Below are 15887 nucleotides of genomic sequence, written 5' to 3'. Positions count from 1 at the left end.
AGGAACGGCGCTGAAAAATCTGGATAACTCAGGGGAGGGGTATCAACCAGGCCGTTGCGAAGGGCGTCAAACGCGGCTTGTTCTGCTTCACCCCAATGGAACTTTTCTCCCTTGGCCATAAGAGCGTGAAGGGGCTTCGCGATGGATGCGAAGCCCGCGACGAAACGCCGATAGTAGGAGGCGAATCCTACAAAGCTACGCACGTCCCCTACTGAAGTAGGGATCGGCCATGGACGCACGCAGCTGGTTTTTGCGGGATCTGTGGCAATTTCTGATTGGCTAACAATCAGCTCCGCAGCAGAAAACAATTCTGTGGTTTGAATTTGAGGCGTGCCGCGTGCATATTTTCAAAGACGGCGCGCTGTCGTTCCAGGTGCTCTTTGAAAGTCCGGCTAAAAATGATGATATTATATAAATAGATCAAGCAGGTCTCCCACTGGAGCCCAGCGAGGACCAGCTCCATGAGGCGCTGGAACGTCACTGGGGCCGAGTGGAGACCCATAGGCAGCCAGTTGAATTCGAAGAGCCCTTGTGGGGTGCGGATCGCCGTTTTGGGTTTTGAAGCGTCGTCCAGAGGCAATTGCCAGAATCCCAACAAAATGTCGAGATTAGAACAATAATGTGCGCCAGCCAGGGCATTGAGTGACTCGTCCATCCTGGGCAGGGGGTACGCATCGGCCACGGAAACCTTATTTAGACGGCGGAAATCCACGCAAAACCGAAGGCTACCATCTGTTTTTTTAACGAGGATGATCGGCACCCCCTAAGGGCTGGTGGATGGGGAAATGATATCTGCTGCGAACATATCATTAACGGCCACCCGAACGTGCTCTTTTTCGGTGGGGCTGAGATGATATGGATTCTGCCGAATAGGAGCCACATCCCCCATATCGATGTGATGACTAAGCAGGTAGGTGCACCCGATGTCAAATTTTCCCTTGCTAAAGACGTCCAAGAAGTCTCCGAGCAACGTGTGCAATTTACCCCATTGGGAGTCCGATAGGTCAATGCAACCGGCGTACAGAGCATCAATCCACTCATCATCGAGGGCTGAATGCGGGTGGGGCACACGAGCATCCCCTACGTGGCCCACCACCGAGACCCCCAGGAGTGCCGGTGTTGCATGAGCGAGCACCGTGCCTTGGGGGATGATGGTGGTACGCAAGCCCGCATTAAGGACCTGGATGAAAGGTTCCCGCTCCCCAGGAACGAGTGTCTGTGCCCCGACCAATTTCAACCCACGCATAGCCATGTTGGAGGGTGCCAACAAAACTCCATTAGCAACCGTGTCCGAATCGAGGGGTTTCCACAAATGGAGGGGGACGAGCATTTGCGACCTGGATGGGATACGGACCGTGCACGATGCCAATGCCTGCACGGTTGCACAGGCCGTACGCAGCCTAGAGGGAGAGGGCAAGAAGGACATGCGCCGGCCGGAGGGGAGCTCGATACAACCCTGGCTGACCAGGATTTTGATAGGCATCTTGCCAAAAAGTCGGTGCTGAGCAGGCAAGGAACGGCGAGGGTTGATGAAAGAATAGGGCCGTTCAATTTGATATCGCCAATCCGAATTTGCGCGTTGATCCATCCGAAAATGCCCAACGAACCCCCGTTAGCGGAAAAACACGGAACATAAACTGGCTGCAAGGAACGACAGGTCTTGGGGAGTATGTTAAAGATGAGGTCCAAGATTATGGTCACCAAAGCACCGGTGTCGACCAACATCCGGACCTCAACCTCCTCTATGAAGCCAATTACAGCGGAGCCTGCAGTTGCGGCAATCACCCTGTGGGCCAATTGGGACCACTGACCCGGTTCCCCACCGCCCGACGCATGCCCGTCCCGAGGAAGGTGATGGTGTGCGTGTGTAGCGCGTGGGGGCCAAGAGCGTGAGGTGCCGTGACTTGCCTGAGCCTGACGCGGAGTTGAGGGCGATCGCTGCTCCTGGGTCCGTGGTCCGAGGTTGCCGTGACGGGGAGCCCGGCAGCTGGATGACACGTGGCCCGCAGACCGCATTTGTAGCAGGTCAGAGTGTGGAGTCGTCCGTTCTTACTGGTGCGGGTCCCTCCAAGGTCGGTAGTTGTTGGACCTCCAGCCACTCACTGAGGATGATGCGAAGGCCCAGTCGGGATGTTGCGCCTTCTCGGAGCTGCAGGCATCGGCCGGGCCGGTGCAGGCGGCAACGGTAGACTCCCGCTGCAGCAAGAGGTACACGTTGGATGCACCGGGATGGGCAGCTGCACAGCCGGCAGCGCCTCTTCGTCGGCAGCCAGGGTCGCAGGGACCCCGGCCGCCGGTACATCATCGTTGCCATCCGGGCTCTGGGTGCGTCCTCTTCTGCGTGTCTCCATAACCACTTCTGGCACCAAATGTAGTGGGTTCCCACGGAAACCAGGAAACTTTACCCCCGCTACCTGGGGAGGTATGGCCTCCGGTCTGACGTGCCCTATCACAGGGACTACGGGCTCTGAGTACTCCAGCTAAGGGTGACCTAGGGGAGGCTATGCTGACCCGACCCAGCCAAGGTGCGGGTCTCGACCACTGGCCCGCACTCGGCCCCGGCCCTTAAAAGAACGTCGGGTCCCGGGGGTCACTAGGGTCCTAGCCTAGCTGGTCTTCAGTCTTCGTCTTTAGAGCACTGCCCCCAAGCCGTCCTGAGGTCCGTCTTTTATATCCACCTCGGGGACTCTCTGCCCCCGGTACCGCCCCCTTTCTGGAACCTTCGAGGGGGCTCTGGGATAACCCCCCAACCCCTCACCTGGAGTCTGGGGGGAACTTGGCCTCTCAACGGTCCGGCTCTCTCTCTCTATCTCATGGTGGCACCCCCTACAGACCCGAGCCCGCAACTACAGGTAAGTGTACATAGGGCGGTGTGTGCTATGTATTTCCGACGCTACACATGTATCTATGGCAGCATTTTTTGCCAGTCTCAAGATGATGGACAAAATTGCCTTTTTACCCTTTTCGGAAAGAATAGACGCGATGATAAGAAGTCCAAACACCAAATAGACATCCATCACAAGGCATCAAGTCTGCATTAACCATACTCGCTTGTGGTAAAACATGCAAAGATGCTTCGATAATAGATTCATTGTCCTTGAAACGAATTGGCCTACACCAGTGACAACCTCCTTTATGGCCCTGTCTCACCAGTGTCAGACCGAAGAATGAACAGCACAAATACAACGCAAACATAAAAGTCTAAATAGCTTGGGTTGAGCAATTATATTCAGGACTCTTTTTTGCCAGTACAGTCTGTTCACCTATAACGCCGCATGTTTTCATAACGCGAATTGAATATAACGCAATGAATGCATTCGGGAACACATTTTTTATAACGTGGATGCTAATTGGATATAGCGCGCTTCAGCGAACAGAACTACGTCGCGCGAGTAGGGATGAGCAGTCGTACGGCTGCCTCGGCGTAGCATCACACAAGGCGGGATGCTGCTGGATGCTTCTAGATGCTACCCAAAGCGCCTCAGTCTTTGTTCGGCCTGCGTACGCATCTCACGTGTTATCGCGGACTGTTCTTTACCCGATATTGTTCATGATAACGCGATTTTTCCATAACGCGGTGTTCTTCAGGAACCCAACTACCACCACGTTACAGGAGAACACGACTGTATTCTTGCCGACAAGGGTAAAGCAGCGCTTGCGTTCAAAGCATGGCGGTAACGTCGAGCATTGTGCTGCTACATGCTTTTGCATCCTTCGTGCTGTTTCCTCTCTTGTTTCAGGCGTGGTGTCGGCCGATAAGCACTGCTATGAAAAACTCAACGTCGAAGCCAATGAGAAGGGCAACTGTGGCAAACGTGATAGCAGCTGGATACGGTGTCAAAAAGAGTAAGTATGCAACTTTGTTACCCATAGTTTACTCTCGTCTGCCACTTTGAAAGAAAGGAGGCCCTCGATATTTCAGCTCCCTTGTTCCTTTATTGACCGGATACAATTCCTATGCAGCCAAGTGTGCCATTTGGCTCAGTATTAAGATACAATTAAGATAAACTCAAGCCAATATTTACTGACGAATGGCAGTCAGATTAATGTTGTGATATTTCTGTTTTCTATCACTGATGGTTAAAAATACCGTGTTTTTATTCTTTTTTATCCCGCTAATTTTTTGTTATGCAATCACTGAGGCAGCATTTTGTATTTAGCCTTCTCGGCCAAAACGTTTCCTCAGTGTTCCTCGTGCAAAGCCAAAAATTGCCGTGTCGGCGAAAGAGTGACGGCAGGCTCCGCATCCTGCGGAGAAAACGCTCCACTGCGTGGCATCCGCTGGACGAGCGCGGTAATTTGCGCACGGTCCCACGGGTGGACAGCGGCGGTGAGCGACGACCGGTGCTGCCGGAACGAGAAGGGTAGGGCGCGGTGCGGCAGTTCAGCCCTGGCACAAAATCCTCGCCACGTAAACCCCACGTAGCACAGGGTGATCCGTATTTGTTTTTGAATTAAGGCACTTACTAGTTTTCTGAAAACAACTCTCATTATTGATCTTCTTCCACTCGACAAGATTGTTACATTTATGAAGATATTATTTACCCACAATAGAAGGTTCTTTGGGGGGTAAATATAAATGTGTCGTTAAACCGGCCACCACCACCCGACACAACCAATTAGTAAGGGTTGTTATGTAAACAAAACGTGCCAATTAGTTACTACTTCAGCACACCGGTGTGTTGGAGAGTAAACCCACAACATTTACAATTTAAGTACGACGTTTCGCAGGTAATTACAACCAGCCTCAATAGGCAGTTTTGCCACAATTCTGGGAAAAATCGCCTGATGAAGCTGCTTGTAATTACCAGCGAAACGTCATACTCAAAATATGAGTGAGTGAGCAGCTCAGCGGTGACTTGGCTCAGGGTTTGGCCGATTGGAATCCTGAGCGTGGCTGGGACCATGCTTAGAGCTGGCTCAAGTTAAGCGTGGCTTTGAGCTGGCTCACTTGAGTCAGAACCAAGCTTGAGCTGAGCCATGGCTAAGAATACAGGCCTACATCTCTTAGGGGAGGACCAACTATTTGTTTCCGAATTTTATTAAATCAGATTTTAAATTAGTTACAAGTTCAGCACACCGATGTGTTGGAGAGTATTTATTTACGCGTGCCGATGTAACCAATCAAATTGTGACCGACGAAGCTCCTCCTCGCCTGCGGCTGAAGACTTTTCACAGCTGAATTTCATGCAACACGAGGTGTCGCTCAAACTGCTGTGAGCTTCGTCAGGCAGTGAGCTCGGAAATGGAGTTGAGGCGGCTTCAGCTCACCCTGTGCTTTCAGGACCCACCGTGGCATCGCCAACTGCCACCGAATGCATCATTCCATTTTTTGGGTCATTGGGACTGGCTACTTTCAAATACGTTAATTATTTCAAAGATGTTTTCCGTTTATTCATGGCACTGATTTGTGCGTTTGTCAGCTTACGTATATATGTTTTTAGTTGTGTTGGTTCTGTTGATTTAGTATCGAGTTTAAATATTTACTGGCCACTGATGTTGGGGCACCATGCAGCACTTTGTTTATAACTCTCTGGTCTGTTGAAGTTGTTTTTATGTATCTCTCTCCCTCAATCGCTTGTGTGATCACACTTTACCAGTCATAACTGGATTTGCACAGGACATCCACTTGATAGAAATCCACCGTGCGTCCATCTCCTTGACATGCAGGTCCTGCCACAGCAGAATGTATGTATGATGTTGAACTTCTTTCGCACCATACGTAGCGAACCGTGCCAGTTGGAGGTGCGAATGTGCATTCGGCTGTTCGTATCTGATGCGTTTGTTTTTTTGGTGTTCCTTCATACGCACACCGACCTTGCTGCCGATCTCCCCAACATAGTGAAGGCCACAGCTTCAAGTGTAGGGTTAATGACAAGAAAGGTGGCGTAAAACTATCATGTTACCTGACCCAAAAACAAATATGGATCATTGCATTGCATACAAAAATCTACGTTTTAAGATAAGCTTAGGATTGGTCATGCACACACACCAAGGCCTTTCTAACCTACATACATGTTTATTTTCTTAACACGTATGACTTCACAGTCAATGCTATGATAATTATTAATAGATTATTAGGTTTGGCAAGGGAATTACCTCGCCAAATAAGTGTCATACAACACTCCACCACCGCACACAGCCACACAAAATAAATTGCCACACATGCGGGTGTTTAACAATGCGTCAATTATTATATTTCAGAATTATCTTTCAACTCACCAGCAAGTGAGAGGAAACAAAAGATAATTGACGCGTTGATAAATGCTTATGCACTACGTGACAATTTAATTAATTGGTTCTGTCCGGTGGTGGATTGTCTCAAGACACATATTTGGCCGGATTATTACATTGCCTAACCCAAGAATCGGTGATGTATCATGTTTATTCATCTCGTGCTCATATACGAGGTTGGCTGTAGTCTTGCGACCCACATGGTTACCCATAATGCCCAGCGTGTGTTCCGCAGGCCACTTCTTTCACAGCTTCTACCATGTACGTTGAACTTCTCTCGCACCATGCGTAGCTAACCGTGCTAATCGGTGCGAGGCTGCAAATCTTCTTGGCCAATGTATGTCGGTTGGAAGACCGAATGAAAACTCAGGCCAGCTACTCTGCTTACTTTGGGCTTAGAAATACTTCGTAATGTGTGCGAGGCCATGCAAACTCAGAGGAGGGTAAATTTACCGGAGGACTGAAATGGTTGTACGGTCTGGGCCCCATGTGACGATGAGCGAATGCCGAGCTGAGAAGAAGCGATGCACGCTCCCGTGATGGGCTTTCTGTCGTAATTGTAGGGGGTATTGCACGCTGTGCGCCATACAGCAGAAACCACACTTTGTAAATCATACGGAAGTGTAACCCCTCATACTGGCTTGGCCCAGCTGCAGTCCTGTTCTCTTTGGTAATGAACAACATTGCCAGCTCTTGATGAATGTTAAGTTGCTACTTAAACAAGCATTGAGGTGGTACTCTCTCCCATTTATAGCCTTAAACCAGTAATGGAAATTCCACATTTTTATGATGGGGGTGATGATGGGCTGAGTCAACCCCCAACCAGGATTTTAAACCACAACTTCAGATTGTGAACTGCTCGGTCTGCCACAGAGCCACCTGGCCGAGTATTTTACTCTTTGCCTGCAGGGCGGATTTACAGGCTGCAATGGACCCTTGCGTGGTTCATGTCGATGAAGTGAAGAAGCCAAACTGAATTCCTCTGGATTCACTTCAGCTGCCGTCGGTGTCTTGTCATTGCAGTGACATCCTGTGCGGATACTTGCATTGTTCCAGCATCGCATGGCCTCCCCGAGTAGGGGAAATGGATGGAGACATTACCAAGGTGGAGATGTACAAGGAAGGAAGATACATCGATTGCAGGTAAAATGTTCTACGCGTTGCTTTGGATGGATATTGACGAATCGCCATTTAGGCCATCGCAAGATAAACAATGTGGAAGGTTTTACTCAACGACAAATATGACTCAACCCATTGGCCGAGAGGTCGGAGGTCTTCAGAAAGGTGTGGGCCAACACAGGCCCACGTTATCCTTAACACAACACAATCATTAGCGTCGTTGTGGAGAATGTAAGTGTAATAAGAGCCTATGTCAGACTCACGTGGTGATCGGCTTTGCCGGTCCCGCTTTACAGCCAATGGGGGGAGAGCCTGGGAGTATGGCCCCGGCGTGATCACGGGATGTCAGATAGGTGATTGGTTTCGGTGGTCTTGGCCTCAGCCAATGGGAAGACAAGTCAGGGGCGTGGTCCCGGGAGTTGATGGGGGATCTGGAACATTCGGCGCAGGCTATTGAGGATTGGCTGGAGGGTACCACGTGACCCAGGCATTAAATAAGGGGAGAGAGGAGAGACACGGGGTCAGACACGGAACTAAGAGAGGGAGAGGCCACGCGCGAGTGGGGCTCTGGGTGCCACGTGGTGGTGGGTCTCTGGTGACTGTCTGCCCGCTTCCCGTTGCCTGCCAGCAACGGGGAGTGTTTGTGAACTGCAAAGAAAGTGAAATAAAAGGACCGATTCTACAAGCCGTCTCCAGCATGTTATTACATAAGTAACAAAATGAATGAACAGATACGCCTTCCTCCCATATTTATATTCACCTAACCAATGAAAATGTTAAATAGTAAAAAAGTCAAAGTACATGGTCTTCTGGGAGTTGAATTTTCAAGCAAACTCGGACCGATTTTGACATTCAGTGTCTCATCAACAGAGTGAGGCTCGCTTAAACCCACGATGATGAACTGCGAGATGTTTGTATAGACAAGGACGTTCTGTTAGATATGGGTCCTGGTTCGTTGCAAAACCAAATAATACATAAAACACAGAGTGATCATTGGCGTCATTGATGTTACACTGAAGTATGACATTTGAACCTTCATCTCTAATTTGAAAAAGAGTTAGATTCCTGGGATATACGAACTGTTGTTTTAGAGATCTGCAAGAAATGCATCCACTAACTGCAGTTTCTTGTAGTTAAATGCAGTAACTAAAACGGGAGTAGTAATTTGTGCGTGTTTTTCAGTGTGCTCTCAGAATGACCGTTTTTTATTTTATTTCTGAGTATAAAAATGTACACGGTGACGTTAATGTGTCAGTAAGTGTTCTGATATAATGCATGCGTTGCATTTCTACACAAATCATGCGTCTCCTAAAGCAGTCCACATTTATCAATAGGCATTACAAGACCAGTGTGTGCCAGCTTACGTAACCAATACGCTTGCTCTGTAAAATGCTCATTGTGTACTATGTTTTGTTGTTGTTGCAGTGGTGGCCACGTGATGCTAGCTGACGGAATGGACCTGGGATATGTTCCAGATGGAGCCCCCTGTGGACACAATATGATCTGCTTGAGACAAAAGTGCAATGCAATCCGTAGCCTAAACCTCACGGCGTGCCCATCGAATACGGAGGACAGCTGCTCAGGACGTGGGGTAAAAACGCTCTTTCATCTGCTCTTGACCTTTTACGGGCGACGTGCCACCAATGCACCAATCAATACTGAATTTAAAATTAGTCTCTTTTGAATTGTTTTTATTATTACGCTTAATATGCATGCGTGATGTACATACAGTAATGTTGAATAACTATGAATAACCCAACCAATAATAGATATCCATTGTAATTTATATGATTACACTAACCCCCCCCCCCTAGTCTTCGCACCTGATTGGCTCACAAGTGACGACATCACATTTATGCCTCCAAAATGTAAGACTGAAACAGGAGGAGGATTTCTGTACAACTCTTGCTGTCACCAGATGAAGCTGGTTGTAATTACCGGCGAAACGTTTTACTCAAATTATAAATGTTGTGGGTTTACTCTCCAACACACTGGTGTGCCGAACTAGTCACGAATGGGCATGTTTTGTTTACATGACAACCCTTACTAATTGGCTGTGTCGAGTGGTGGCGGGTTTAATGACACTTTTATATTTACACGATCTAACCTCAAAAAATAGGTTAATACTACCTGTTAAACTGATTACGCTGGTTTACCCAAGACATCCTCAAGACGATATTTCAGGAGTGTTCTGCCAAGTTTTTCGCAGTAGGGTGGGTCATGTTGCTGTGTGTTAATCCCAATTGAAAACATTTTTGCAGGTAAGGTTCCAGCATTGGGATGCTTTGGCCAATAGCGCTTAGATTATATATTACTATATTATATATTATTTTAGCGATTGGAGGAAACCGGAAAACTCGGACAAAATCCATGTAGCACGAGGGAGAACATACAAACTTCATACAGAAAGGCACCCAAGTCGGGAATCGAACCCAATGATTTATTGCTGTTAGGCACCAGTGATACCACTGCACCACACTGACACCCAAATCAGTGATGCTTTGATTTTCGTCGTCAGATCTGTCAATGTGTCCTCCACATGGTCGTGCGCAACACGAGACGAACGTAACGACTTCAAAGCCCCTTTATTATTGTTACGAGCTTCTTTGCCCGCCCTCGGACGGAAGCTGTAATATTTATGAAAAAAATGAGCAGAGTATAATTTTATCTTGTGTAAATTGAATGACAGTGAAATTTGCACGAACATATGTCATAAAACACTTCACTGCATTTCACTCTGGCACTGTATTAAACTGGCCTTCAATGATTTTCTAATTCACTGGTCTGATACGTTATTCGCTTCTGCTTTCGGTCCCTGGGGTTCAAATAAATTGGATTGCAATAAAATATCTGGAAAATTACCGATAAATATATATTTAACCAAAATGTAGAAGCGTAAATTAGACTTATCTTTTGTCTCAAGTGCTGAAGAAAAAAATAAAGACCCGAAATCCACTTTGTTGCTGCGTAGAATTATTTATTAGATTCACTTTCATTAATTAGATTCCCTTTCAATAAAGAAACGTGAAACTTAAAGCGAATTTGCGAAAAAATATTGTATCCGCACGACCTTCTTAATGACCGGGGGTGCGGCATGTGGAGTGACGTCACGCGCGGGACACAAACTCCCTCATTAATAATCATTAAAGGAGGACGTCACTCCACATGGAGCTTCCCCCCCTCATCAATAATCATGAGCTGATGACGTCACTCATGTGGACCCCGCCCCCACCCCCTCATTAATAATCAAGAGCGGATGATGTCACTCCACATGGAGCTCCCCCCCAATCAATAATCATTGATGATGAGGTCACTCATGTGGACCCCTGGCCCCACTACCTCATTAATAATCATGAGTGGGTCATTCTTTTCGATTGAATATTTCAGATTAATTGCAATACAACCGTCCTTGGACGGGCTGTATCATAATTTAGAAGAAAAAAATAGACTTACCTTTTGTTTCAAGTGCTGAAGAAATAAATAAAGACACTAAATACACTTTGCTGCGTAGAAATATTAATTTAATTACATTTCAATAAAGAAACGTCAAATTTCAAGCGAATTTGCGTAAACATTTTTTAAATTACCGATCGACTTACGGGAGTGTAAAAATCCACCCGCTCATGATTATTATTGAGGGGGGGGGGGTGGTCATTTTTGTAGTGACATCACGTACGAATTTAGCACTGTGCTGCGTATATATTTATTTGACTTTCTGTAAAGAAACGTCATATTTGAAGCGACTTTGCCAAAACAAATATATTTTCGCTCGACCTTCTTCCACGTGAGTGTAAAAATTCATGTGGAGTGACTTCACGCGCGTTACACACATTTCTGGGATATTGCAGTATTGTAGAAGATTATTGCAGTATTATCATGAGAGTTTGGGAGGGGAGAGACGATGGGAAGGAATTCCACAGTGGAGAAGTGTGGAGAAAGAAGCAGCCAGAGAAGTGCTATAATCCTGCAGTACGGTGGTTGAACACGGTCTGTGTTGAATGCCAAACAATATGAAGTCCTTGAGTTTTAAACATTTAATAAAATGTGCTTTTTTAACACTGCCCTGCATTCTCAGATTTGCAGCAACATGGCCAAGTGTGTTTGTGATCACGAGTGGGCTGGGAGCGACTGCAGCGTCTATGATCCTCTCATCATGGCACCACTTCCAACTGAAAAACCAATTCCAGGTCTGCTGTTTTAATGGTACATTTATAAGTTATGTTTGTATGTATGTATGTTTGACTTCTTTTGCACCGTACATACCCAACCGTGCTAATTTATAACCTTTGGGGAATTGTCCTTAAATGCCCGCAGCCTTGTTCGCCCTGCAGTATAAAAGGGTACACCATAGTTTGTCGATTAGTAGGTCACGTGTGGTGGGGTAAACTGTGGGTATGCCCACAGGTCTGGCCAGCGTGGAAGAATAGACCAAATACCCTCTTCGTTTTGCTCTCACCAGCAGTGGCGTAAGCTAGCAATTGCAGAGTTGTACTTTAACCTTCCATCTCTTAGCCTGACAGGTGTGCGTACATTGATATAAACTTGTCTTTACCTATAGTCGTAATTAATATAGTTATGAAAGTGGTGTGTTTCAACTCGCTCATCGAGATGTCAAGCTCATCATCATCATCACAGCCTTTGACACCAGGCAAGAGCCCAGCTGACGGACGAAGCCCAGGGCAGCGCTCCTTGCAGGTGGCTGGAAACACCGAGGGCCAGGCAGGGCAGGGGATAGGTTAGGAAATCGGAGGTAGTGAGAGACAGCCCAGAGATGAACAGAATTTATCACAAAAGAAGGCAGGGAAAAGAAAATAAAAACAGAGCGGGAGATAGGGTCAGGAAACAGTTGTTGGGCTGGGCAGCAGCAGCAGCAACTCGACCTGCAAATAGCCTCAGCAGTGGCAGCAGGGCTGAATTATCCAGTAGGCACATATATGTAATAAAGGACTCTCAGCCGATGTTGTTCTCCGTGTCCTTTATTGGGTTCTTGCTCGCACCCCGCGATGTCTCCGCTCCGACCCGCACCTTCTCCGCCTCGTGCCTCCGCACGTCGTCTGAGTCCTCCGCTCCCGCTCTCTCTCTCTGCAGCCACCCCGCTGCCCGTGTGCTCCGCACACTCCGCAGCCCCCTTGCTGCTTCGTGTGACTCCGCACACCCAGCAGCCACCCTGCTGCTCCGTGTGCTCCCGCACACTCTGCAGACACCCCCGCTGCTCCACGAACACCGCTGGCCGACGGTGCCGTGACTCCTGCCTCGTGGCAATCGCGCCACTCCTCGCCAGCACTCCGCGTGGCCTCTCTCTTCTCTATTCTGTCTCCACTTCCGATCCCCTTCCGGTTCTCCCCTTATATCCTCCCCCTCACGTGACCCTGACTCCTCCGCACGTGACCCTGACTCCGCCCACACTCACGTGACCCTGTCCTTGCTCGCATTACATATATATTGCTATAGCAAGAATAGACACAGTGTATATACAAAAAGTCAGGAGTCATGTCAATGTGATTTTTTTTTCATGAGGTCAGAGAAATTAACACCAGAGATTAACTTTTTGATATTTTTTTCATTGCAAAAATACCAATTACATCTTAAAATGTTTGTTGCACAATCAAGCGAGTGACAGCAGCAGTACCAACTGTTGAAAGTTATCACTGAAGACCGATGAAACAGAAGTGCCAAGGGCCTACAAGAACCTTAATCCGGCCCGACGTGGCGAGAGCGCCAGGAGATGGAACCAAACCGGTGTCCTCTGGTTACGTCCGGTGTGCCATTACACCAATGTGGCGGCTCCCTTCGTCCGGAATAAAATATTTTAACCATCCAACTAATAATTATTATATCTGGATGCTGCTGTGGCGTAACGGTTAGCACAAACTGGACTTGCAATACGGATGTTGCCAGTTCAGTCTTTCGGTTGCGGCAGTTGAAACATTGGTGCAAGTGTCTTATATCGGCCTCTGTCCACCCAGCAGTGTCAGTGGGTACCACGTCAAGTGGATGGATCTGTAGGGTGGACGTGGTGGGGTAAAGCATGGGTACTCCCACCCCTTTCAAGATATCTAACAAGCATTTAGCAGAGTAGAGCAAAATACCTTCAAGCTGGGATCTCTGGAGTTCCCTCGTGGAGGCCCTTCTGCAAGCAGTGATGGAAGCAATCGCAGGGCTGTGCCTTTACCATCTTGTTAATGTCCAAGGATCCAGAGATTAAATGGATGATGAATATAATTTAGTATTTTTTATTTATGAAATATTTCTTGGCCTTGATTAAACTGTTGGTCGGCGCTTGTCGAAGGACCCTTTTACTCAGCCATTGATGGCATTTGACTGTTTGTCATTTTCAGGGCCCAGTGCTGCAAATATTATCATTGGATCCATTGCAGGTGCCATACTGGTGGCTTCTATTGTCATTGGAGGAACTGGATGGGGTTTTAAGTAAGATGCATGACAGCAAAATATATTATATCGCGCACACAAAATCAATAACGAGCTAATACCAGTTGGAATCGTGTTTTTTTCTTTTGCTATCAAAAGGTTCGGTCGCAATGTAAGCTACGGCATGTATCATGGAGTGGGCGACTTTTGTATTGCAAGTCTAAAACCTCACTTGTAATGTTTGCCTTGTGTTGCGTCTGGAAAGGCCTGCGCCAAGAAGAAGAGATGCTGCTCAAGGACCCATATAAACCGTTTCAACGCCGTTGGATTGATTTGCTGATGCCATATTTTTAAAACTTTGCATCGATACGTAACTTTTGTACAGCCCTTGCACTATGAAATACGAAACTGTATATTATCTATGCATGATTCAATGTGAATAATTGCTGGTTGAAAAAAATATATCATGAAATATTACAAATAGAATGCTTAAAGTGTTAATGCCTTTAAATGCATGGTTGAGGTATAAAGCAACATACATTTTTGAATTATTCCAAAAAGTACCATATTTAGCATTGACAAAGAGCATGGAATTATGTATACACTATGGTGTACTTGGCAATATTTTTTTTAAAGTTTGCAAATATACTGTAAACTTTCTTAAAAGTTTAATTATAAACAAACTTGAAAAATTGTTTTACCTTTGATGTCTGTGCATTGTTTAGGATTTTCAGTCATGTAAAAGTACAAAGGACTGGCAGAAATTCAGTCAAATTCATAAAGCACAAGTGGGATATACTTCTCTGGGAACCCTGACCGTGATACAGGAAAATGGACGAGGGGCGGGAGAGCTGAGCCAGGGGGGAGGGGGTGGGATAGCAAAGGGGAAAACTAGAAGGGGGAAAAGAGATCGGTGCCTGGTAAAGTGTGCGTAATGGAGAGGAGTCAGAACACAAGTCGACAGAGGGGAACCACATTGTTGTAAACACTACCAATGGTTCCTGCGATAGACTCCCCAGGTGGTCCATCGTGGGGAAATTGCACGATTTCCATTTAGGCCGCTGTCGGTAGCCTAAAAGAGGCCTAGAAATAGGGTTTCGTTCCACCAAGTGGGGCACTACCTACTTTTTTATATTTAACATCAGAAATATATAGAGATTCCTTAGGAAAAAGTTATCCGCACACAACCTTGCAGTTTTTGTGAAAAATGATGCTAAAGGTGCCTATTTTGAAAAAAGGGAAACCATAGGGAATTTTGCACTTTCAAACCTGTTTATCATATAAACCCAAAAATGCAGAATTACCACTTGAAGTACAAAATAAACCAGTTTGAAATGTGTGATATACCTGAAGTTGCTATCTATGCACAGTAAACATGATAAGATTATCAAGAAAACTTCTACTGTAGCATTAACATCCCAATTACTTCTCATTATGTTCTTCCAATTCAAAGGTAATATTTGAGGTAAAATCTGAATAATAGAATTAAGCCAAAATATAATATATATAAAAAAAAACTTTTCAAAATAACACATTTAATGGTGAATTGTCAATTCGCATACACGAGCAGTAACTGCACTACATGTACATATTCACAGGAATGATTATTGTAAGCAAGATTTAATTTTGATTGATTTATATTAAATATATATGTCCTATATTAATGCATTATCATATACACATCACTAAATATCAAGATCACTGTCCTCACTATCAGATTCACATGAAACAATATCCTCAGTTAATCTCACATTGTCACAATGAACACATTTACATAGGTCAGTGCAGGCCAGGCCAGCCTTGTGGCATGAGCACCTTCCACCTGTACAAGTACCAGACTTACACCCACAGTGGAGTGACCCCAAAATCTGTTGAGGAGCTGGATCTTAAGTCATCCATGATATGATAAGATCACCATCCTTGACAATACATCCAAAGCCGTCTGGACTGGGAGCATTTATAAAAGGATCCAATGCCCTCCTCTGGATTGCAGCTTGGTAGTTAGCACGCTTGAAGTGCTCTGTAAGTGCATCTTTTGTTGGAGGTAATGCCTGTTCGGAAGAGGCCTGGACACAGAACCTATTGTATCTGGCCAAATTAACATCTGATACCTTTTCTCCATGCAGCTCACACGCAAAACGTTCTATGGTCACAAATGTGGTGCT

At 46.4% G+C, this 15887-nt stretch overlaps 1 protein-coding gene across 1 annotated transcript in view; it reads left to right on the top strand.

The window, feature by feature from the left end:
• The window catches only part of LOC133355577 (disintegrin and metalloproteinase domain-containing protein 11-like), an 82175-nt gene extending 67758 nt beyond the window's left edge, over nucleotides 1-14417 (top strand). The window contains exons 21-26 of the mRNA XM_061572924.1: nucleotides 3741-3846; nucleotides 7258-7377; nucleotides 8779-8944; nucleotides 11429-11540; nucleotides 13692-13782; nucleotides 13988-14417. Of these exons, the coding sequence (XP_061428908.1) occupies nucleotides 3741-3846; nucleotides 7258-7377; nucleotides 8779-8944; nucleotides 11429-11540; nucleotides 13692-13782; nucleotides 13988-14030 (638 nt within the window). The 3' untranslated portion in view covers nucleotides 14031-14417. The remainder of the gene's footprint in view (nucleotides 1-3740; nucleotides 3847-7257; nucleotides 7378-8778; nucleotides 8945-11428; nucleotides 11541-13691; nucleotides 13783-13987) is intronic.
• The last annotated feature ends 1470 nt before the right edge of the window (nucleotides 14418-15887 follow it).

The sequence above is a fragment of the Lethenteron reissneri genome, chromosome 7, assembly GCF_015708825.2.
Source record: "Lethenteron reissneri isolate LAM-NWPU_2019-01 chromosome 7, ASM1570882v1, whole genome shotgun sequence".
Classification (NCBI taxonomy): Eukaryota; Metazoa; Chordata; class Hyperoartia; order Petromyzontiformes; family Petromyzontidae; genus Lethenteron; species Lethenteron reissneri.
The sequence above is the reverse complement of the archived record's forward strand: the minus strand, read 5'-3'. Positions and strand labels throughout refer to the sequence as shown.